Source organism: Pholcus phalangioides, unplaced genomic scaffold (genome assembly GCF_987345545.1).
Source record: "Pholcus phalangioides strain wild (caught in Gottingen) unplaced genomic scaffold, Ppha-v1.0 ptg000011l_1, whole genome shotgun sequence".
Taxonomy (NCBI): domain Eukaryota; kingdom Metazoa; phylum Arthropoda; class Arachnida; order Araneae; family Pholcidae; genus Pholcus; species Pholcus phalangioides.
Genome location: NW_028301604.1, coordinates 15,358,869 through 15,384,127, shown reverse-complemented (window position 1 = coordinate 15,384,127; position 25,259 = coordinate 15,358,869). Strand labels below are relative to the sequence as shown.

The following is a 25,259-nucleotide window of genomic DNA, read 5'->3' as shown; positions in this document are numbered from 1 at the left end:
CCCTGTGGTGCATTTCTGTTAGTTCAGCTGTTTAGATTGGTGCTGAAATTTTTCAAGCTACCAGACATTCAAGTTTTTGCATGGACTGATTCCAGAGTAGTTTTGTCTTAGTTGTCGTCTCATCCACAAGGGTGGAAAACCTTTGTCGCCAGCCGGACTCCAGAGATTCTCTGTATGCTACCAGTAAATGTATGGAATCATGTCACATAAAAGGACAACCCGGCTGATCTTGCATCTCAAGGAATTAGTCCTGAACCAGTGCTGTCTTAACGCATAGGCTCACCCGGACACAGCAATGGGGGCCTCCAGAGAAGAGGGGCCTCACAAAAATGAAAACTGGTTGAAATTTTTGAGAATTTTCCTGGTAGGCCTCAGAAAAATCACTTGGCCCAGGGCCCATGATATCTTAAGACGTCCATGTCCTGAGCTGCTGCAAGAATGTGAACTCTGGTGGCATGGACCACCATTTATCCGTGACCCATCTATAACCTGGCCTAAGCCAAATGATAACTTGAGGAAATCATCGCCTATACCTGAAGAAAGACTGAATCCAATATTCTTGTATGCCACATTGATCAATGACACCCTGAGTGATTTATTTGAAAAATATTAATTTCTGTCCAAAACCATTCCTATCATTGCATACTGTTTCAGGTTTTTGTCAAAATGCTTCGAGACAAAACCCACTGTGAAGCCATTGCAGCTATCTGAAATAGAGTGTGTAAAGAAAGTGATCATTTGGTGGGTTCAACACTGTTCCTTCAACGATGAGATCAATTGAATTCATAATGGATGACCATTGAATTGTGAAAGCATTCTTGGAACATTAAATCCATTTATTGATAAGGATTGTGTTTTATTGACAGAAGGCAGGATTCAACAATCAAAATTGACATATGGAGCCAAATACTCCATCACTCTGCCAAATGATCATCAAATTGGTCTGCTTATTATTCGTGAATCTCCTGTTGCAAATCTGCATGCTGGTCCGATGCTTCTATCCAACGTCTTAAAACAATTGTATTGTATTATTGGAACTAATGAGTCACCATGAGCAGACCATTCATGAACTGTCGTGTAGATTTTGTGGGCCTTATTGAGATAAAGCTTCATAAGGGTCATGGATCCAAATTTGCGAAGGGATACATTGCTCTTTTCATATGCTTGACAACTAAGGCTGTACTCCTGAAAATAGTGAGCGATCTCTCATTGGATTCATTCATTTCAACTTTAAAGAGATTAAATGCTCTGTGGCACAGCATTAAATGTATACTGTGATAATACAACAAACTTCATTTGTGCACAGTGTAAGCTCGGTGAGCTAACATTGTTTGCGAATGAAATAGACAACAATCAAGAAATCTCATATTATCTGAACTAATGTTCCATTCAGTGGCACATGATACCACCTTCCTTTCCTCATTTTGGAGGACTTTTTGGCCGGAATTGAATCAGTCAAGTTTCACATTTGAAAAGAATCGGAGATTCACGCTTGACATTTGAAGAGCTAGCTACTCTAGTTTGTCAAATCGAAGGTATACTCAATTCTAGACCATTGGTAGCTCACAACGCGAAAACAGACTGTGCAAGTATTGACACCTCATTTTTTGATTGACAATGTTCTGTGCTTAATTCCAGAAGAAGTCGATAATGTCAACCATCCATCAACGAGATGGCAACTTGTCCGGAATCTAAAGAACAGTTTTTGGAAATGATAGCACATTGAATATCTCCATTCTCTGCAACAAAGGCATAAATGAAAGAATGCCTATCCCATCCAATCCATATGTGATGTTGTGGTACTTAAAGAGAGCAACCTTCCACCATCAACCTGGCTGATTGCTAAAATTGTGGAAACGCATCCCGGAACTGATGGACTTGTTCATTAGTCACGGTGAAGACTTGCAAGGGCCTTTGCAAGCAGACTATCACCAAGATCATCAAGCTTCCTTGTAACTCTAATGTATAATAATTTATAATCATTAATTAGGGCAGGGGTATGTACAGTTTGGTGATGTGCCACCAGATGGCATTGTGTTCACCTTTTTTATATTCTTTATTTTTCTTGTGCGGATGTATGGACCTCGATAGTGAGTTCTTACCACTGTTCAAAGGAAATGATAGATTACGTTTTTCTGATCAATTCAGAGTTAATTAAAGTTCTATTTTTCGTTTGAACCCAGACTTCTTCATTTCACAGACGCGAACAGAACAGCATTATCAATCAATCGTAATAATTAGAGATCTGATGTAATTATTCTAAGTGGTGTGCTCTGTATTTCAAAACATAACTCGGTCATTTGACTGTTGTGTGGTATGGCATCCATCTTTGGCTGTCCAACTCTGACTTAAAATGCAGCTGGTGCACAATATCTTTATTCAGCCATTAGAAAATGTCTCTAAACTGTGTGTTCTAGTCCATAAAATCATTGTGACTATACCAAATGAACTAAAATTTACAAAAATATTTCTAGAAAGAACTCTGTAAATTTTTTGAAAAACGTTTGGGGCAACACACACTATATATATTTGTAAAAATGATAAGTAAATTTTACCCTATATTTTGAAAGAGAAAAATTTGCGTAAGCGTGTTTAATATTTTTTCCCCAAAAGCTCTTTCTTATATTATGTTTTTCCTTTTTTTTTGGTGCATTTTGCAGTGGTTACAACTGGAAGATACCAAATCAGGGTCTATAAAAATACAATCCACATGGCTGAAACTGAGTGACAGTCCTGATGATTTGGCACAGGTAAACAAGAAATAACTTCATTTTCCCAAAATATCTGGAACAAAGTTTAAATTTTGAATTGGATGATTTGAATCTTGTCTGTCAGTATTTTATTTGCAGGTAGACCCACAACATGATACTTACATAATATGAAAATTCAAGCACTTACCATCTTTGCTTCAAAATATGAAGTTGATGGCAGCACACCAACTTGAACGCAAAACAATCACAACTCTTACAACATAAATACATACACATTCCGGCATGTACCAATTCATTAGAAATTCTAGAGGAATGTCTATGAGGTGCATATACAGTTAAGTAGTAGTATTTAATTCTCATGTCTTTACATTTTAGGATCCTTTGCTTTATGAAGTACAGTCAGATAGTTTGAGCTTTATATTTCCTTTTACTACATAAAATCTGATTTATAAAAAATTTTGGATACTAAGTATATTCATGTGTATAGATTAGATGAATGAAATGAAAACAAGAGAGTAGATTACAATATAGTTTTGTATTCCTTGATCATCTATTGTATGTAAGATGGGAATGAGCATAGCAAAAAAATTTAAGAATTGCATGACAAAATATAATGTTGTAATACAAAAGCAAGTGCATATGTCAGCAGCCTCTGAACATGGAAAAAGTAGGTGCATAAAATGCTCTGAAGTATAACACATTCTTATTAACAGAATGAAGAAAAAAGAAAATAATAAGCGATCAGCTTATTTTTTTTTCAAGTTTCCATATTTCACCACCACTTGTGGTGTGTTAAATATTAAAAACTCCTTGGAAAAAAGTTTGGAAATGGGGTAAAAGTGATCGCAAAGTACAGAAATCATTCATTGCTTCAAACCTCGTGATGATTCAATAGTTAAGGACAGGCATCTTTGACCTGTTGCTTGCGAGCACCCTGAAGCACCCAGTGTGCTCAATGCTCATGTCTGATTTCATGCTCATGAGCACTTGATCAACGTTCCAATTAAACACCTTGTGCAAATTGTATTCAAGGATTGAAATTATTTTGATTTCATGTATTTGTATGTCAAACTTGTCATAAGAATGCTCTTCTTTTGATGATGGGTGCAGGCAGTTCTTGCAACTACAAAAAGGTTCAAAGGTTGACAATCTCTGGTTAGACTTCAGTATGGCTACCAGAGCCGCAACTGGATGTTTGGTCACCCGGGCAGGTACACATTTTGGCGCCCCCCCTTGTAATGTTGAAGGAGAGGTTTGAGAATAAAATTTGTGCCCCCTCTGGTCCAGCGCCAGGGCACAAGACCCGCCTGCTCCCCCCTAGTTGTAGCCCTGATGGCTACTGGTCTGAAAGTTTCTGCTGATAAAAAGACTCATTAAAAACCAAAACCATAGCCATGTCCCCCACCCCACATCCTGGAGCAGGGCCCCTAGTCCAAACTTTTCACAGGTCCCCTTTAAAATGAGTTTATAGTGGGAAAAACAAAAAATGATAAGAATTATCCTGGGCCCTAGGGCTGGAGCCCTGTCAACCCCACTCTTGAGGGAGCCATGATCATAGCTGGGAATGGTGAAAGTTAACAAAGAGAAGAAATCTGATCTAATAGACAAAAAGCGAATATTATGTTGAAAATACCTGTGATGGTAAAAGTTAGGTTCTCTCTACTGCATATACAATAATTTATCTAAATTGACCACCCAAGAGACTGCTTTCTGGTCAATATGCACAATCAACTTACAGGAGTACACACGTAATATGCACTGTTTGTATCTAGGACTGTATTTTTCAAGATGATGTAAGCATTGTAGCCAGGTTGTCAAATTAGGTTGACGATAATTAAATTAAAGCTATAAGTAAATGTTCAATTTTCATTACCATAATCAATTCCTGGGAAAAACATGTTTGCTACTGTGAATAACCATCATTGGCAAATACATTTTTAATTTCAGTTCTTCCTGGAATGGAGATGATGTATTTTTTGAAAATAATAATAATTCGGTGCAGAAATTTTAGCATTCATGAGAGAGAGAACAGAATTTCTACTTTTCTTAATAATGGGATTTTTTCCCCATATAAAAGAGGTATTTGTTTCCTATAAGAGTTGCATCAGCTACCATTTCTTTCAAGCCCATATATAGTTTTAAAAGCTGCTTCTTCTGGATGTCATTGTAAAGCTGGCAGCATTCAGTTTCTAAAGCAATAGAAGGTGGAGAGTGTGCTCCTGTGATTAAAATACAAGCTAATCTTTGTAAATGATGTCATACTACTTATCCATAACAAAGCATTAGGCATGCTATATCAGTGTAGTTCCAATGGGCAGTTAAAAGGTTTAAACCATGGACGACTTGATGTCAAAGCCGAAGATGTGTTTTGTTACACAATTCGTCCAATGCACTGCCAATGAACAAAGGGGCTATAGTCATGAGGAACTTACATTTGCCTCTGTTTTTAGCTCTTATAATTAGACAATGATACACATTAACGAGACATCGTTTGAAATTTTCTGGACAGATTTATGCACTCTGAAAATGCATTGTAATAAAAAATAATAAATTTTAAAAAAATTGGGCAATTTTTTTAAAAGTAGAATAGTCGATCAAGATAATTTATTGATCATGATTATCGTGATAGATATTGGTCTATATTTTATCAAATTTTATGCATATAAAAATATTATAAGCACCATTTGATCATTTTTGTTGCACAACAGTCATTTTTTGCATGCAAGGGCTAATTAAAAACCTGCCATTGTAAGTATCATAATATAATTCATCATATAAAATGATGCTATAATACATAAAGCAGCATAAAATTTTTTACAAATCATGTTACCAAATGATACTTCATTGAATGAGGCATTTTCTTGCTCAAAAATATTTTATGAAGATCATTCAGCGCTCTTTTACCTTTCATATTAAGAAAAATATAAAATTCAAAACAATAAACATGCAAAATTTTCAGATATTGATTTATTTACAAAAAATTCTCAAATTTTCCAATCAAAAAAGTTCTAATGATTGATTTAGAAAAATGTTAAATAAGATTTTCTCTGAAAGTTGTTTATTGAAAATTTTTCTCTTCTCACATTTTTTATCATAATCATTTTTCCTTTTATTAGTACACATTTTTACTGCACTTGCCTCCTTTTTTTTTGCCGTTTTACTATATGCAATATTATCACCCTTATTCTTGGTATAGGTGTTTAAGCATACATTGGAGAAAATGTTAATAATTTTATGAATTCCAGTCGATAAGCAAACACTAAGCATTGTTTTGAATACAATTCAGTCAATTCGACTAAATTGTATGTTGCTTGATATAAAGCGATAGAAAAGAGGTTTCGCATTTAGAAGAAATGAGTTTTTAAAAATCATGAAAGAGGCTGATAAAACAAAAGCCATATCAGCCGATGGGTTTTTCATCCTCCCCCTCCTCCTGGTTGAACATTGCCAGATAACTAGGGAGATGGTGTTTCTCAGTTGGAGAGAGAAAAGCTCCTTGTTCAAATCAACATGCAACTCGAAAGGGTTGAGATAAAACTCTGTACAAGTATTGCAAGTAGTATTAAGTTTGAACACACAGTAACCTCAAATATACGTTTAGACCTCACAGTCTTTATTTGATATATTCAAATCAATTTCCTCAAAAATGCCAGTGTAAAATGAGAGGTCAATTTATTTTTCGACATAAGGCAAAGCCAATGTATCACAACAGAGAAGTGCTTTGTAACAAGCTGGTGAAACAATGTATAAACATACAGTGAAATGATGCATATCAGTACTGTTACCTTCTTGTAGCTTTTGGCTTAGAAAACAACAACTGTTCATACAAAAACTGTAGTTTTTATACCTGTCAGTACCAATACTCTGTGAAATCAAAACTTTCAGCTGTACCAGAACAAGTGCAGGTTCAGTGGGGGCGATTACTCCTCCCAAGAGCAGAATAATATGAAGAAAATTTATCCCATAAAATACAGGGTGATCTGGTGCACCTACACAATAAGTCGCTTCTCCGACACATTGCCCTGAATCCGCCTGCCTCCTCTCCATTCGCAGCTGAAGATGTATGCTTCTGCTCTATTTGGAGCTGAAGATACCTGCCCCCTATTCCATTCATAGAGGAATATGTATGCTTTCACTCTATTCGCAGCTAAAGATGTCTGCCTAGGCTTCATTCGCAGCTGAATATTTCTACCTCGGCTTCAATTGTAGCTGAAGATGCCTGCCTCCATTCCATTTGAATCTGAAGATGGCTGCCTTTGCTCCATTTGAAGCTGAAAATATATGCCTTTGCTCCATTTGAAGCTGAAAATATATGTCTTTGCTCCATTTGTAGATGAAGATGTCTATCTTCGCTCCATTCGAATCTGAAGATGTCTACTTTCGCTCAGGCAGGAATCCAGGGAAGGGGGCAATGGGAATGACCTCCCTCCCCCCCAAGAGCCTAATAGTGTGGTAAAATTTCCTGTCCCGTAAAATACAGGATGATCAAAACTCACACAATTTGCCCCTCCCACCACATCATCCTAGATCTGTGCCTGTACCAGAACAGTTTCAGTGGTTACCACTTGAAAATCATTGATGGACATGTTTTTAACAAGGGATATCAAATTTTTAACTTGACTCCAAAAAATCAAAATTCCACCATTCAGCAGAAGAAATTCACCATTCATAGGATACATTTTGGCAGGCAAAACACTAGGCCCAACAACACCTCCACAGTAAAACTTGATGAAATCCTGATGCTTTTGGACACTTCTGGCTGCTTACTGTAACTCATGATACATGTAGCTGAATTACTTTTGCCAATATGAAATGCCTTTGACTTATTGGCAGTCAAAAACTCATTGAAACAAACTTAGTCAGCCTTCAGCAATTTTTTATCTCTGCTTTCTCTTTTTGAAGTAGAAGCCTCATGCAGCTATGCAGGATATCTGGGAAAAATATAATTGAATTGGTATTGATTTTGGGCAATCATTTTTTGCACGAACAATTTCACTGTTTCTCATGTATTCATCATATTGAATGATGCAGTCATCACTAAAATTTTTTCACACACATAACATTTTTTTTTTGAAATTGTAAAAGTTTGCCTCAGAATCTTCCCCAGCCAAATTTCTTTTACAGCTTCTTTCAAGATCTGAAATACTGAGACATATTCCCTAGTTGCGTCATTGTTCAATTTGCAAAATGTGATACAATACCGATCTGCTGTATCGAATAATATAAATGATTTAAAGAAATGATTAGATAACTGAAATAAATTAGTGAAGTGAGGTATAGTGTTAACAGTGATCATGGTCAGAGGTATATAAAGGCAAGCAAACAAAAAATCACTTCTCTCTCTTGCCCCAGAGATAAAGATGGATGAAGTCACATGATCTTGTTTGAGGTTCTGGCTTTGTTAGCCTTGAGTTGATTCGGCTATGTTTATATCCCAGTTTTCCCAATAATTTTTTTTCACAGCATGAGAATATTAGTGGCCCATTCACCTCTTTCTTGAATATGAAACATCCAGGAGAGCTTTGAGTCAAAATAATATCCAAGATATTTTCCCTTGGATAAGTTCTTGTATCTCTATAATAGGTTTGTTTTTTTAAATAACTTGTCATCACGTATTCCCAAAAGATCTTTATGATCTGTCCAGGGAATTTGTTCAAAACTCTATTACATGTTCAATGTAAATATTACAATTTTGTTTTATCTGTAGAAAATACCAGTTAGTGTTTATTATGTTATGTTGACTGAGTGGAAATTTTGTTGAGCAGGATTCCTTAATATGGATAAATCATGCCCTTAAAGGAGCATGACTGAATTGTCTGCATACACTTGAGCATTTCTTAGTCCTTTGGATGAATCACAGAGCAAAAAGAGGTGAAAAATAAGCTCCAGAAAAAAAAGGAGAAATAATTCATTTTTGTGGCTGCCCTATATGATAATTTTTCTAGTTTGGACATCAAGAGCACAAGAAATAATTTTTTGGTTCCTGAGCATGCAGTCGATCATCTAATTATTACAAGTTGAATACAATAGTCAAGTAGTGCTTCTCTTTATTGAGTTGAAGGCATTCGTGCAATATAGAGGAAAATAGCAAATTGTCCATTGATACTTTTTAGTTTCAATTCTCCAGATCAGTTAAAGAGCAATTATTGGAAAATTCTGAGATGAATGAGTTGTTTCAAAATAGCAAGTTCATTCTAACAGTGCTCAATGGGCAACTTTAAAATTTGGTATTTACTGGAAAAAAAATAGTGTTTATTGAATCTTCAAATATTAACCTCTTTCCCACTAGAGGCGTATGTCATGGTGGAGACCTTGGGGCAGCGCAGCTGCTTATGGAAAATAAAATGAATCAGTAAATTTCATATATACAATCGAACTTGATTATAACGACATCTAAGATTTGGCAAAATTTTGTCATAACTAAGGTGGCATTACAACAAAGATTGGCGTTTTCAAGATCTTTTAAGTATGAAAAATATAATAAGATGCAATCAAGTAGTGTGCATGAAGTTATTTTATTATATTCAGGGGTGACCATATTTGATCAGGAAAAATGCAGGGAATCAAGATCATAAATATGGGACACTGCAGATTCTCACTAAAATGTTACCATTTGTCAGACAAATCGCCAATTCCTTAAAAATGACCATTGGCAAGAAAAAAAGGTTGAACATAACAATGGCCATCTTAATAGCATCACAGACCAATGGGCAAAATGATTTTTCTGGGACTTTCTACTTGGCTAGAGAAAGACAAAACTACCTGCTATCCAATTTCATACTCACTGTTGAAAATTATGCCAGATCTCATTTTCACTAGGCCGTTTCTGCACTTGATGCCCCAGACTGTGCCCGGGTGAGCCCATGCATTAAGCCAGCATTGAACATGGGCCTTTTTAAAAAGGAAAAAATTCCAAGAAGGGCAAAATTACTAAATTTTCCATGCAGGAGTCATATTATCACCCTAATTATGATACAAAATAACTGCAAAAATGTGTGGTTATATCAGAGATCATTGCATTTTAATTGACATTATAAGCAAGGCCAATTAACATTATTTTCCATGTAAATTAGTTAGAACTGCCGATTGATCATAATATAACTGAGTTGTCGCTACAATTATATAAAAAAACAGGCATATGGGGCTCCCCCATAGAAATTATATACTAAAAAAAGCCCCTGTGTTAAGAAAGGTTGTGAACCGCTGCCATAGAAGTATGTGTGTACATCAGAAGAAAATTAAAATAAAGCAAGTCATGGTTGTGTTGTGGTAGTATGACATGGATGTTACATCTGGCATCTGGTCGTGTGAGATATGGTTTTTCTCAATGCAACTAGATTTTGTAGCATTGAACATTTCACGGCCAAGCAGAAATAAGAGTATACTGTATTATGTAATTGAAATACTTTTTGCTATGCAATGTTAAATTTTATCTCTATTCCCCTATAAAGTTTACCGTATTACCCTGTATTAAAATCATTAGGGTAAATAAATATTTCTATAGCTCTGATATTCAGCTACCTGATCTGGTGCAGAAGGGGTTAACTGTTGAACTTTTATTTGGTTTTATAGGGTAAATCATATATTGAACTGTATACAATTATGTATAAATTTTTATTTTTTGATAATATGAAGCATAATTATTTGATAATTTATTCCAGCAATTGCAGGATATTAGGAACATTAACTCGCGGTCTACTCTGTATTCAGCCATACTGTTAGTGTTTCTTGATTCTGCTAAACACCTACCAGTGAGTATACTTCTGAGTACATAATTTTTTAGAATTTAAGAGTACTGGATCCTAATAGGATAACACCACTGTGCCGCCAGCAGGGTGCAAACCTGGATGCTCATGATGAGATCCCAGAATGATGTCCACATGACTGCACAGTAGCCCTAGAATATACTAAGGGGCCACAGATGAAAATTCAATAAAAAGTATTGTCCTGTAAAAGCTGAGCCACGGCTTATGATTAAGCATTTCGTGCAAAAAAAAAAAAAAAAATGTGAAGCTCATCTATCTATTTCTCATACTTGTGACAGGACATGAATAAGCTTGTACGTGTTCATCAAGCACAATACCTCAACATTGAACAAAAAAAAGTACATTTAAATTAAAAAAAATAAAATACAATTTCTTTGTCATTTATCACACGTATAAAATGTGTGCTCATTGTACAGACAAAACATCCAAATGGTTGACTGACTCCTTCTTTCCCATCTAAGATAGCAGGTTCGGATTAATCATTAAGCAAAATAATCACGTGCTTAGGGCATCAAGAGAAAAGGGGCACCACAAAAAATTATAATTTTTTTTTTTAAATGTACAATTTTTTTCAGCATCAAGCATACAACAAAAAAATCCTGGAATTTTTTACTGATTGTATAGTTGAAGAACTTCATCAAAAGGATGGCACAAATGTAGAAAAAATTGATAATATTGCAAACTATATACACTGAAGAGCCAAAAAAACTGGTGAGGCATGCGTATGCAAATAAAGAGATATGGAACCAATCAGAGTACGGCGCTGCGGTCAGCAACACCTATATAACACAACAAGTGTCTGGCATAGTTGTTAGATTGGTCACTGCTGCTACAATGGCAGGTTATCGAGATTTAAGTGAGTTTGAACGTGGTGTTATAGTCGGCGCATGAGAGATAGGACATAGCATCTCCGAGGTAGCGATGAAATTTGGATTTTCACGTACGACCATTTCATGAGTGTACCGTGAATATCGGGAATCCAGTAAAAAATTAAATCTATGACATCGCTGCGGCCGGAAAAAGATCATGCAAGAACGGGATGACTGACGAGAATCATTAAATGTGACAGACGTGCAACCCTTCCTCAAATTGCTGCAGATTTCAATGCTGGGCCATCAACAAGTGTCAGCGTGCGAACCATTCAACGAAACATCATCGATATGGGCTTTCGGAGCCGAAGGCCCACTAGTGTACCCTTGATGACTGCGTGATACAAAGCTTTACGCCTTGCCTGGGCCCGAAAATACCGACATTGGACTGTTGAGGACTGGAAACACGTTGCCTGGTCTGACGAGTCTCGGTTCCAATTGCTTTGAGCTGATGGACGTATACGGGTATGGAGACAACCTCATGAATCCATGGACCCTACATGTCCACAGGGGGACTGTTCATGCTGGTGGAGGCTCTGTGATGGTATGGGGCGTGTGCAGTTGGTGTGATATGGGACCCCTGATACGTCTAGATACGACTATGACAGGTGACAGGTATGTAAGCATCCTGTCTGATCACCTGCACCCATTCATGTCCATTGTGCATTCCGACGGACTTGGACAATTTCAGCAGGACAATGCAACACCCCACACGTCCAGAATTGTTACAAAGTGGCTCCAGGAACACTCTTCTGACTTTAGACACTTCCGCTGGCCACCAAAATCCCCAGACATGAACATTATTGAACATATCTGGGATGCCTTGCAACGTGCTGTTCAGAAGAGATCTCCAACCCCTCTTACTCCTACGGATATATGGACAGCCCTGCAGGATTCATGGTGTCAATTACCTCCAGCACTACTTCAGATATTAGTCAAGTCCATGCCACGTCGTGTTGCGGCACTTCTGTGGGCTCGCGGGGACCCTACACGATATTAGGCAGGTGTACCAGTTTTTTTGGCTCTTCAGTTTATATGTATATAGAGATCACGTTGATGCTGAGTTTTTGGAATGAGATTTCGTGTAATTCTATAAAGTTAGCCTGGGCCTTTTTAACAGCATCATAGAACCCTTTGACAAACTGATTTTTCTCAGCACCCCCCCCCCCCTCTACCAGCTGAAAATGCTGACCTACCAATTTGCATATTTGCAAATTGTAAACAGATATAATTGTTACAAGGTCCACAGGTTGTGTCTGGGTGAGACCCCATGCATTAAAAGTAAAAAAAGTTCTACTGAATAAGGATGTGAACTTAAAAAATGTGCAAATCTTTATGAGTTAATAGCAGATAAACTGCATGGTTTCAGGGTGTTATCGTTAATCATAATTATCCACGCGAGAAAGTTTCGTTGAACCTATGGCGTGTAAGCCTCACCAGTGAAATAACCAAATAACCACAAAAATTGCCGCCTGGCAGTTCAGTGGAATGCACATTAGCAGAGGAATGGGAAAAGGACGAGTCCATAAAAAGCCAAGTATTGTACTTAGTTTGAATCCTTTTACGAGAGTACACACTTTTTCTTTTCCTCTCCTACAAAGAAGCATTCAACAGTGGGCAGAACAAAAATTTTAAACCACACAATACTAAATCCAATATCCCACTGTTTGTATGGGGGAAGGAAAAATGGTTAGAGTTTTTTGAAGGAGTTTTGTGGCAATTACCTGAACCCTTTTCAAGTCGATTTTCTCAACATCCTATAACCGTGAGTCGGCTAATGTTTGAAAGATAAAGGAGAAAAAAATCTGTAAACAAGGGGGAAAAAAACAAATGAGAAGCATTACTTTGACTTGGTGTGTTGTGTGAATGATTTTTGATTAATCCACCTTATTAATTGATTGAGTTCATGTCAGCGCATGCAGTTACCACTGAGGTTTATATATGTGGTTTGTTCCATCTCCTTCCTACAGTGACATGCCATTAATGAGTTGTGGTGGCATTTTATCTAGTAGACCAACTGTTTTATCAGGCTAAATTCTGTGAACCTTGACAAAATTTTTCTTCTCTCTTTCACTCACAAACGCATCCATACACTCACCAACTAACAAACAATGACACAGTCTAATTTTTCCCTTCTTCATAGGCCAACCTGGGCCCTTTCGTAATCCCACAATCAGCCACTGTGCTGGGCATGGAGGTAAACTTCTGATTCCAGTCTGGTTATTACTGCCAAGGCCATCTTAATGAAAAAGGAAAATTATCGTTTAAATTGAAAAAAAATCCAAATCTCAAGAACATTTTGTAGTTGAAAAGAGTAAAGGATCCCTCTGAATACCCTATCGATGACTTTTAAAAACAATGTCATTATCCATTCAAATTACTTGAAACAAGAGGCAATAAAAAATTATTGCATTGTTTTAGTAGAAAATAATCATGCTATCACTTCATCTGCATGTTTTATTTTTACAATATTTTCATATGAGAAAATTTAAAAAGAAACATAGACATGTATGAGTGCAAACATATTGCATATAGATCCATGCTGATAATAAGCAGTATATATTCATGCCTGTTTTTTTTTTTTAATTTTCTCATTCAATAATCAAATGTGATTGTATAAGAATAAATAATCATTGCCAATTTTCTATCTCTAGTATTTCAGCATTTTTTACTTGTAAGCACTAATTTTTACAAATCTTTTTCCCCCCTCCAAAAAATATCATTAGGTTGCCTCATCAAAATTCTAAGTTTTTTGCCAGCCGCTTCACATTCAACTAATTGAGATTTGACTGTACTGGTTGAACCAATAATTCAATTAATATCTATAATTTACCTCGATGCCTTTACCTATAATAAACATATAAAACTTTTTTTTTCCATTTAATACTCTCTATTTCATATCATAAAATCGCTATTTCTTAATTTAAAAAATTTTCAGAATGTCAATAGAGGCTCAGAAGAACCAAGTGCTCAGGTGCATTTCACTGTTACTGGTTTCAAAGAATCAAGTGCAATTCGTCCTCATTCAAATGATCCTATATGGGAAGAAAGTTTCAGATTTCTTCTTCATAATCCAGAAATCCAAGACATTACATGTGAGGTAAGATTTTTTATGCACTTCTGATTATTGAAATTGTAAGTATTGATGTTTTCACTTTTCTCAACCTGATGACGTGCAGTTTGGTAGTGGTAGTAAAACTGCGCAACTACATCAATAATTTCATTGATGTAGTTCAGTTTTACTACCACCACCAAACTGCACATCATAAACATTCTTCAGAGAAATGAATTAATTTATGCATGCCAGAAAGTGCTGTGTGTATATGTGTATATCTTTAACATAGCTATGGTTCTATGATATGTGTTTGAAGTGCTGCATCTATCTTTCAAATTAAAAGGGGCAATGACAGACTTCTGAAATTTTTATTTTCTGTGTGCTATCTGAAGAGAAAATTTTGAATGGGAGTCCAGCTTGCATCGAAAATCATCAATAAGCTATTGAAGTGGCAAACTGGCTCATCATCGATGAGTAAGTGGAGCAGTTTAAGGGTTAAAAATTAAAACGTGAAAATATTAAACAAAAAATACATTGCAGTACAGTTTAATTCAGACCATAACAGGTTGGAAGCACAGCCAGGCAACTGCGAAAGTAAATTATTTGCAAAATTATTATATTTTCTCACCCTATTTATCATAACATAAGAAATTCAGAATACTTTGTCCTTTACATTTATTTTTCATGTACCTGATAGAATGAACCATCATTCATTTCTGATGGAAAAACAATGAAAATTGACTATCACAGTGAATTTAACTATTCCCCATTTATTTACTGCTGGGTTTCAGAATATTTTTCAATGACATCAGAGTGTCTAGTTCTATCCTTCATTAACCATAACAAATCTGTTCAGTTGGAATCTGTGTTTCTCAAAGTGAGCAATATATCATAATACCCCCTCATAGGGTGATGGGATGGTCCCAATGGGGGGGGGGCAGTAGCAGTTACATGTATAATGTAGGATCTATAGGTTGTCATGAGTTGGGAGGGGTGAAAAAAAAATTTCTGAAGAAAGGCACGATTGAACAAAATATTTAGGAAGTTTTGTGCTTAAGTCATTAATTTTATAACTGTGCTATTTTGAGGGCTCCTACAATTTTCAGCATTTTTTCAATTTTTAAATAGGTAAAGATCTTAAAAATACATTTGAGTTGACTAAAATTGCATAATATGTTTGTTGGATGGTAATTCAAATTGTAAAATCTGTGCTCATATGGCAAAATGTTGTAAGTCACTTTTCCCAAAAAATTGAGTTGTTCGCATTCTAGGGTCTCATTCATCAAAATTTTGAAGGTGACAAAATTTTGTTTTTCCCTTTCAGTTTATGAAGAAACAATGGAGGCAAATTGTAATACGTCCAACGGTATTGCATTTTGGCAAAATATTGTTCACAAATGTGCCATCATGAAATTTTGAAGACGTGACATAATATTTTGCCATCTAAGTACAGAAATGGTAGTTTAAAGAATTATGTGAAAAAAATAGGGCTGAAAAAAAGTAAATATGTTTATGAAGAAAGATGTGCTGCGATCTATGAGAAAATAATAACTAAAAATTGACAACAAATCGAGCTTTAATAAACAAAAATCGAAAAAACAAACAAACCAATAGCATTGAAGTAGAATAGCAATTCACAAGAAATGGAAAATTTGATGTGGGAAAAGTGTAAAGGCTGAGTAATTGATAAGACTGAATTTTTCTATTGCAAAATGTGCAATCAGTGTATACATCCAGTCTGTACAGGGGTCATGGAATCCAACTTCAGAAAAATGTCAAAAGCAAGGAAAATGACTACACTTGTAAAATATGTGAGGACAGGCGAAAATGAGAAAACAGCCAAGGACAATCAACTTCAAGATAGACTCAGCAAGATCAAATGAATCATTTGTGATCTCAAATTGGAGATAAGGAATATAATAGAAGAAGCTATGAACAAAATGATGGCAAGACAAAAACAACAAGAGAAGGAAGTTTGAGATGTCAAACGCAATTGAGTTCAACTCTACGCAATTGAGTTCAACTCAACGTGAAACTGGGGATGACAGAAATGAAATATTGTGTAAATGAACTGGAAACCACAAGAGCAGAAAAAACAACATAGAAGTGAATGGAATCCCGGAATTGAGAAACAAAAATATTAGTGAGATATTCCAAACTGTAAAAACATGCTTGGATATCAATGACACTACAGAAATAGAAAGTGCACACAGGGTACCAAAAAGAAACAAAAATAAACCTAAACCAATCATAGTGCAATTTCCTAATGAAAAATAAAAAAAACTTATGGCTACGAAAGGCAAAGAGTCAATACAGCCTAACAGCTGACAAAATAAATCCCCTCTTCAAAGACACCAAAATATATATAAATGAACACTTGACAATAGAAAACCAAGATCCTTTTCTATATGGCATGCCAAACAAAAATCAAGCTGGATTTCAAGTTTACTTGGGTAAAAGAGGGTAAGATTTTCCTTCGGAGGGATGAGAACTCAAAAATAATGTGAATAAGTGATCAAGAGCAGCTCATAAATTAGAGACAAGCCTAAGTGAAAATTAACATTGAAGATCTAATCGACACCCAGAAACAACAGCTTCTGGTGAAGGAACTCAAAGAAGTTAAAGCTTTTTTTAAATACAGTGAACAAAACAAACAAGGTACTCACATTCTTGATATTGAACATTCAAAGTCTAAGAACAAATTATGATAATTTTCTAGTGTTCTTAAGATCATTAAATGAACCTGTTGATGTGATACGTTTGTGCGAAATATGGATAGAAAGTGATGAAGTAGTTAGTCATGATAGAAGGTAATATAAATTCCAATTTTAACATATTTATTCATTCGCAAGTGAGACAAACTATGAAGCAATTATGCAATAAATGCAATGCTTGAGAAGCTGGATGCATTGATATATATATGGTTTTGTGTGATCCTAATTATTAACATTTTGGAAATTTAACCATGTATGAATACTGAAGCCATTCTTCACAAACTATGCACAGCGCTTTTTGTTTCACTTTATATATTCTTGCGAGAGTTATATTTGAATTATTATATACTCAGGGGTGGGAACTCTGCGGCAATTGCGCCGCACTGGGCCAAAATTTATATCTGACGCCATCCTGCTCGTATAGTGTATTTTTGCATTTTTCTGTGCCAAATATCCAAAGTAGCAAATTTTGCCTCGGTATTCCCAGAATTTCGGAAAGGGCAGCAAAAAATTTTTGTTCCTGCTTACTGCGAAACGATTCTTTCCGAGAAGAGCATGTTCTATTCCTCTGTACTTTTCAGCACCACCTCCCATTGTCTGTGGTCTCTGTTGGAAAGTAGTTTGACTACACTGTAAAGTACAGTGTTGGGAAAAAAATTCGTGGACTACCCATGTGTGCTTTTCACGCTTTGTAAGCACTACAGAGATATTTTTTACATTTGAACGAAAATTTTCAATCAAAAAATATTTAATTTTTATTTACCTTTCGCAACTTCACCCCAAGACAGTTTTTTCTTTTTTAAATGCTACAAGCATGTTGAAGCGATGATCTATCTGGTCTCTCGTTGTAAGAGTTGCCAGAAGTCCAGAAAAGTTTGGGAAATTAGAGAGAAGATAGCAGATTTTTTTTTCGAATTAGCCCGGCAAGTTCCCGCGCTCGACTTTGTCCCCAAAAATTGAATTGATAACTGTGATGCCTTATTTAAACTATTGGCCTTTCATCAGGCTTTCCATTGTGAACACATGGTAGTAACTGTGATCGTGCAGCTAAAGATGGTTTACAATGGTCTTTCAGCTTTAAAGCGCAAATGTGAGTCAGTTTCCATTTTCAAAAAAAAAGTCGCCACTGCAAGCAGCAGAAATTACTATAGTCGATCGTCATTGCGTTAAATCCCGATGTTTCGTGAAAAACATTTTCATTCCGGAAGTAAAAAAGCAAGTCCACCAAATTACAAATGCTAATTTAGAGACTGCTGAATAACGAGCGTTAAACCACCAATGTTGCCAAATAATCGCTGAATAGCCAAACATCGTGTTGATTCTTCGAAATTCTCTCCCATTTTGCAAAAATTTCTTTCAGAGTATAAAATAATTGAAAACTTATAGAAAATTTTTAGCCCATTTTTTTAAACTGCTGCTGTTCCAGACAGCAAATAGTGTCCTCGGTATGCAAAAAATGTGTCATGTTAAATAGACTGGTGTGAAAAATGTTGTGACAGCCGCTCTTTCAAACAAGGTGTCAAAAGCCTGAAACACCAAAAGCACAAAACAAGGTGATGAAAAGATGTTTAATAACAAAAGACAGTGCAGTTGTTTTATCTTGAAAACGGGTGGGGTTACTTTCTTGTAAGTTAATTTCGCTGCTCCAGTTATAAATATCTGCTCCGAATCCTATATTTTGCTGCTCTGAATCCTGAATTTTGCTGCTACAAAACTGCTCTGAAATGGACTTTGTCACTTCCCACCCCTGTATATTGATTGAAAAAAATTTTATATATAATATTGATCACATTAATAAGATAAAATTAATGTAAATGTGTATATACGATTTACTATTAACTAAAGAATTGTATCTTACGTTTAAAAAAAAGTGGAATAAATTCTATAAAACCCTAGCCATAAGTTAAACTAATTTTTGAAAAAAGTAACGACAGTTGCCACTCGACTAACAGATAACAGACTATTCTAATAGACCTGCTGGAAGGATACCTTAGTTCCTTGGGGTCACAGAGTGAATGTTCCTAATTTTATGTTTATGTATGTATGTATTTTTGTTCTGTGTTACTGTTTTTGTCTTTTTGTACTAATTTGTCATGTTGTTATTACAATAAAATATTGTACAGTGAAACCAACCATTTATACTCGGTGTTTGCTGAGAAATCATTAATTATTTCAAAGGGTTAATGTCTGTAGGGTATAAAATCATTAACCCAATGCTTTTTTAGTTTCACAAACTAACATGAAATGAACAATAAATTTATTCATACAAAAGAAGATAGTACACCTTGTTGAGTACGGACTAAATGACAACTGATTTCTTTTCTTCCTCCCAGGAAGCGTGTGCTATATGTAGCGCTACAGTACCCCGCTTCTAGTGCAGATCGCATGAACTAATTATCATATTACAGTGAGTGGTACAATGGTACAATTATTTGATCATTACATTTCACTCATACTCAGAAAAATTGATGACAGATCATAGCACTATGCATAACAAATGTGGCGCTGTGGTCGTTGACAGATAGTGGGCGGGCTTCCAGGGAGGAAAAAAAGATGATGGTACACTTTGTTGAGTGCGGACGGAATGACAACTGATTTATTTTCTTAATCAGTTGCCATTCAATCTCTACTCAACAAGGGTACTTCCATTCTGTTTCCCTTATCTATACAATGTGTTAATTGCATTTTCAAATCTTGAAGTGCACATCTCTCATGTGCGTGGGGTTTTGAAAGGTCTGTGTCAATGTGGACTAAAAGTCAATATCGACAAATGCATCTTTGAATGCAGGTCAATCAGGTTTCAATCAGTCAGGTCAATCAGTCAACGTGCAGGGCATTAAACTGTTACCAGCCAAGATCGATGCCATTGTGCCATTGACACTTACTCAAGACCCAAAAACAAGGCAGAACTTTGCCAATTTGTTGGCATGGTCAATTTCTACTGTCAATTTCTACCAAAGCTGTGGCAACACAATTGCCACTGCATCTAGTTCTTCCAAATTGTACACATCATGACAAAACACCTATAGCGTGGACACCAGAGCTCATTAAATCTTTTGATGACACAAAACTTGCTGTTAGAGAAGCAGTTTTATTGACACATCTGAGGCCCAATTGCACTCGTGACAGATGCCAGCAACATAGCTATCGGCTCAGTGGTACAACAACAAATCAATGATAGCTGGCAGTCGCTTGGATTTTTTTCCTGTAAACTGAGTTATACCGAAAAGTGATACAGTGCTTATGACCGTGAACTCTTGGCAATTTCTGCATCGATCATTTACTTCCAATATTTATTAGTAAACCTTTCACGGTTTTCACTGATCATAGGCCATTGGTGTTCGTTTTCAATCAGAATGAATCAATGAGCTTTTGCATCGACAAATTAATCAACTTAATCTGATTGCTCAGTTTACAATTGATATGCGTCATATCGAAGGGAAAAGCAATGTGGTAGCGGATGCTCTCTCATGAGCAGAAGTTGACCTACGTTTTCCTTCTTCCATGAATTACAACCTCATTGCTGAAGAATGACCTTGAACTGAAGCAGTTGCTCGACAGAAATATGCTATCTTCGCTCACTCTTCAACAGCTACTTTCCCCATCTGGAAAAACGCAAATTTTTTTCGACACCTCGGTGTCTAAACCACAGCCATATATTCCTAAACAATATCGTTTGCAAGTGTTCAAAATTATTCATCAACCAGCACATCCAGGTGTTAAATCCACTATTAAAATGATCAGCAACAGATATGTATGTCCGAACATGTGAAGCAAGAAGATAGTACACCTTGTTGAGTGTAACAAAGTATGTGCGCTGTCGTTACATCCCTGATTCTATTTTTATCTTCCCCAATATAATTTCACCAGACAGATGACAACAATGATATGACAACTATTTCATTTACTTAAGACTTTTATTTATTACTTTAAGACTGTGAAAACATCACAGGTGCAATGAAATGCAACGATCAACCGATCGAACGGCACCGTGGCAACCTACTAGATCATCAACTCATGGTTTCCAGAATAAGGTGGGATGAAAACATCACAGGTGAAATGAAATGTAACGATCAACGTCCAAAGACCAATGCGTTTGTTCGCTGTACACTACCGGCATATAAGGGAAAACTTCCCATCTCACATTATTATCGGAACCAATCTGCATCGAGATTCAGTGGCGCTAGAGTCAACATAACATTTTGACAAATAAATTTGCATATTCACGTGAACTTAGAATAATATTGTAGAACTATGATATTTGGCATCTGGCAGCAGAAAAGACCGTAAACATGGCGGTCGATCTGCGGCACATGATCTCGCCAACAATGTAAAGGTTTTGAAAATGACTAGGAAAGGACTATTTCCGCCTTGGCCTAAATGTTAATGTTACAGAGTATGGACGTGTTGACAACTCTCTGATTTCTTTTCTTCTTCCCCGGAAGCATGCGCTATCTGTTAACGAACCCAGCACCACACTTTCATGTTCACAAAAGTACAGAGAAAAGAAACCTCTAAGGAATCAGTATCATCTTGATCAGACTTTATTTCAACCTCAGATGATGAATCATGATCACTAATCTGTTCATTGTCAGAAATTTCTTTCTCTTATATCCGAGGTAGCGATGAAATTTGGATTTTCACGTACGACCATTTCATGAGTGTACCGTGAATATCGGGAATCCAGTAAAAAATTAAATCTATGACATCGCTGCGGCCGGAAAAAGATCATGCAAGAACGGGATGACTGACGAGAATCATTAAACGTGACAGACGTGCAACCCTTCCTCAAATTGCTGCAGATTTCAATGCTGGGCCATCAACAAGTGTCAGCGTGCGAACCATTCAACGAAACATCATCGATATGGGCTTTCGGAGCCGAAGGCCCACTAGTGTACCCTTGATGACTGCGTGATACAAAGCTTTACGCCTTGCCTGGGTCCGAAAATACCGACATTGGACTGTTGAGGACTGGAAACACGTTGCCTGGTCTGACGAGTCTTGGTTCCAATTGTTTCGAGCTGATGGACGTGTACGGGTATGGAGACAACCTCATGAATCCATGGACTCTACATGTCAACAGGGGACTGTTCAAGGGTATGGGGCGTGTGCAGTTGGCGTGATATGGGACCCCTGATACATCTAGATACGACTCTGACAGGTACGTAAGCATCCTGTCTGATCACCTGCACCCATTCATGTCCATTGTGCATTCCGTCGGACTTGGACAATTTCAGCAGGACAATGCAATACCCCACACGTCCAGAATTGCTACAAAGTGGCTCCAGGAACACTCTTCTGACTTTAGACACTTCCGCTGGCCACCTAATTCCCCAGACATGAACGTTATTGAACATATCTGGGATGCCTTGCAACGTGCTGTTCAGAAGAGATCTCCACCCCCTCTTACTCCTACTAATTTATGGACAGCCCTGCAGGATTTGTGGTGTCAATTACCTCCATCACTACTTCAGACATTAGTCAAGTCCGTGCCACGTCGTGTTGCGGCACTTCTGCATGCTCGCGGGGGCCCTACACGATATTAGGCAGGTGGACCAGTTTTTTTGGCTCTTCAGTGTAAATGTAATAAGTAATAAATGAACCATGTGTGAATGCACACACACTATGGAGAGATATAAGAAAAATATTTCAGCATTTTAAAACTGGATCTAGGGAAGGAATTTTCCACTTGTTACTTGCAATCACCGTTCCTAATACTTATGTGTAATTTCATTTTCTTATGGTATTAATTGACATCAAAATTAAAAAATTTATTCAAAGAATTTGAACTTGTATATCAGGGTTGTCATATATTTTTTTCTGATGATGGTCATAGATTATGATATGAAGAAGGTTGAAGACACCTGATCATAAGTTAAATATATGTGTCAAGAATAGAATTCAACTGTCTATGAATATTGATTGGCATCCATAAGTACTTCCACATTTATTTAAAACAAGTATTTTTTTCTATTGGATGGAGGGCATGACAAAATCAGAAAAGAAACATAACAAACGGACAAATGAACACAAAAAAGACACATCCACTATGGAACTCTCTAAGGACTTAATTGATTTCATTAGTATTTTTATTTATATTTTGCGCTCTGATTTAGCTATTATGTAACCCATAAAAGTAGTCTTAGGCGATATTATGGCCCACAAGCTGAAAAGTTTATACATTAATAATCTCTCTTTATTGTTTTAAATGACTCAATTATGTCCCTGTGAGGTTTTTCTTTCTTTCTATTAAAAACATGCAAGGGACTCTAATTTTCTCCCATAGGCCAAATGCTTTCAAACTGTGAGGCATACCTCTTTAGAAAATTTGCCATTAAAGTTTTATGAGGAGACTAAGGTAATGTCAGAATTATCTAAACTGCTCAGTGATGAACTAAAATCTTTATTGTGATAGAAATAAAATATGGGAAGATGGAAGCAAACTTTCTCTAAGCTCACGGGAGGCACATGCAGATTTTGGAAGCTTAGCAGGAGGGGGAGGGAAACTGCAAATGCAAGAAGTTTTAAAACCCTGCTATAGTTTTTACCTTTGCATGCCAATTGATGGGTGGATAAAAAATATATTATTGTGCCTTCTTTCATCAAGTCTCTGCTGGTTGTTTCCAAAGTGTGCTGAATATTTTGAATGAGGCCTAGCAATGTCTATGATGTCAGGGGTTTGTGAATTCATTGATTTGATGTTGCATAACTAACACAGAGAGTTCTGATTCTTGAACTTTAACATTACAATATATAATACATATAGAACGCATAATATAGAACATGTTACATATAGAATGCATAACATTACAATGTATTTATTTACTTTATTTAGGTGTTTGACACTAAAACTAATAAGCCTATTGGAATGACAAGGATTCATATATGTCGTCTTTTAAGAGAAAAGGAAATGCAGATTGAAGAGCCTTTTCAACTATTGGGAGCTGGGCCAAATTCTAAACTACTTATGACCTTACAATTGAAGGTAATGATTTGGTAATGTCTGTGGTTGCACTTTTCTTTTTAGAGTTTTTGATGGGCTGTTACAATTTTATTGTTAATAAAAGTAGAAATTTTTTTTTTCTTCAAATTTGAACATTTCATTTACTCTTTTACATAAACCACATCTCAAAGAAAAGCATGGCTCCTGCTGGCACTATGTTGGGGTCCCACTGATCTTACATGAATAAAACTTTCATTATAACACAGAGGCTATGTACTGTGAATAGTAGTGAAATTTAGTAAAAAAAATCACACAATTATAACAAATGTAAAATTATTGAAATTTATGATATTATACAAAAGTGTTTCATGATGATATAAATTTGTGTCAAAATAACTGAAAATACTAATTAGATGGAAATGCTGCGCTTCTCTTGTTCAAAACACGAAAATTCTATGGTGCTTATAAATCTTTCTCTTTTGTTTTTTTCAGGGCAACCATTTTGCAACTATAACATAAGTCTACAAAATGCATTGACAGAACTTAGAAAAGCTAAAATTATTACTTGTAATAGGCTCTCGTTACTGATTTTTACTAGTTCAGTCCCTGTTACTGCTAATCCTATATTTCAATTTGATAAATGAATGAACTAAATTGATGAAACAATAAAACTAAAAATTTAATGATGCTGTATGGTTTTTTTATTTATTAGATATTAGTACCAGCGGTTGGGGTAGAACAGAGTGGGAAGAAGAAAAAGGAAAGTGAGAGAGATAAGAAAGAAGAGGTTGAAGAAGATGAAGTCTTAGAACCAAATGGACTTCCTGATGTATCATCTAGTGCTCGTCCACTTAGTCCTGCTACTCCAACAATACAGGGCATGATTCAGACAACTCTTGTTCCTGCCGTGGATAGTTTTGATATGAGAAGTGAAAGAATTAATAGACAAGATACACCATCTCCTACCTCACCTAAGAAACCTGTACCTCAGCATCCTCCATCTCCACAGTCATCTCCACATAAAACTCCATCACCTGGCAAAAAAACTTCATCTCCCCCGAGGTAAAATTGTGTACAAATAAACCTAAATGGGTAGTTTATTTAAAGTGACCTATTTATTCCAGTAAGACATTTTCAGTTTCACCTTTTTTTTTTTTACTATGTTCTTATTTTACTATACATTTGTGAATTAAAAATTTCA

At 36.1% G+C, this 25,259-nt stretch overlaps 1 protein-coding gene across 1 annotated transcript in view; it reads left to right on the top strand.

Annotated features, from left to right (window-relative positions):
- Esyt2 (extended synaptotagmin-like protein 2) overlaps window positions 1–25,259 on the top strand; it is an 88,930-nt gene that overhangs the window by 43,240 nt on the left and 20,431 nt on the right. Inside the window, exons 13-17 of the mRNA XM_089239113.1 lie at window positions 2,661–2,750; window positions 10,373–10,462; window positions 14,285–14,446; window positions 23,951–24,100; window positions 24,771–25,120. Coding sequence (XP_089095239.1) covers window positions 2,661–2,750; window positions 10,373–10,462; window positions 14,285–14,446; window positions 23,951–24,100; window positions 24,771–25,120 — 842 coding nt within the window. The remainder of the gene's footprint in view (window positions 1–2,660; window positions 2,751–10,372; window positions 10,463–14,284; window positions 14,447–23,950; window positions 24,101–24,770; window positions 25,121–25,259) is intronic.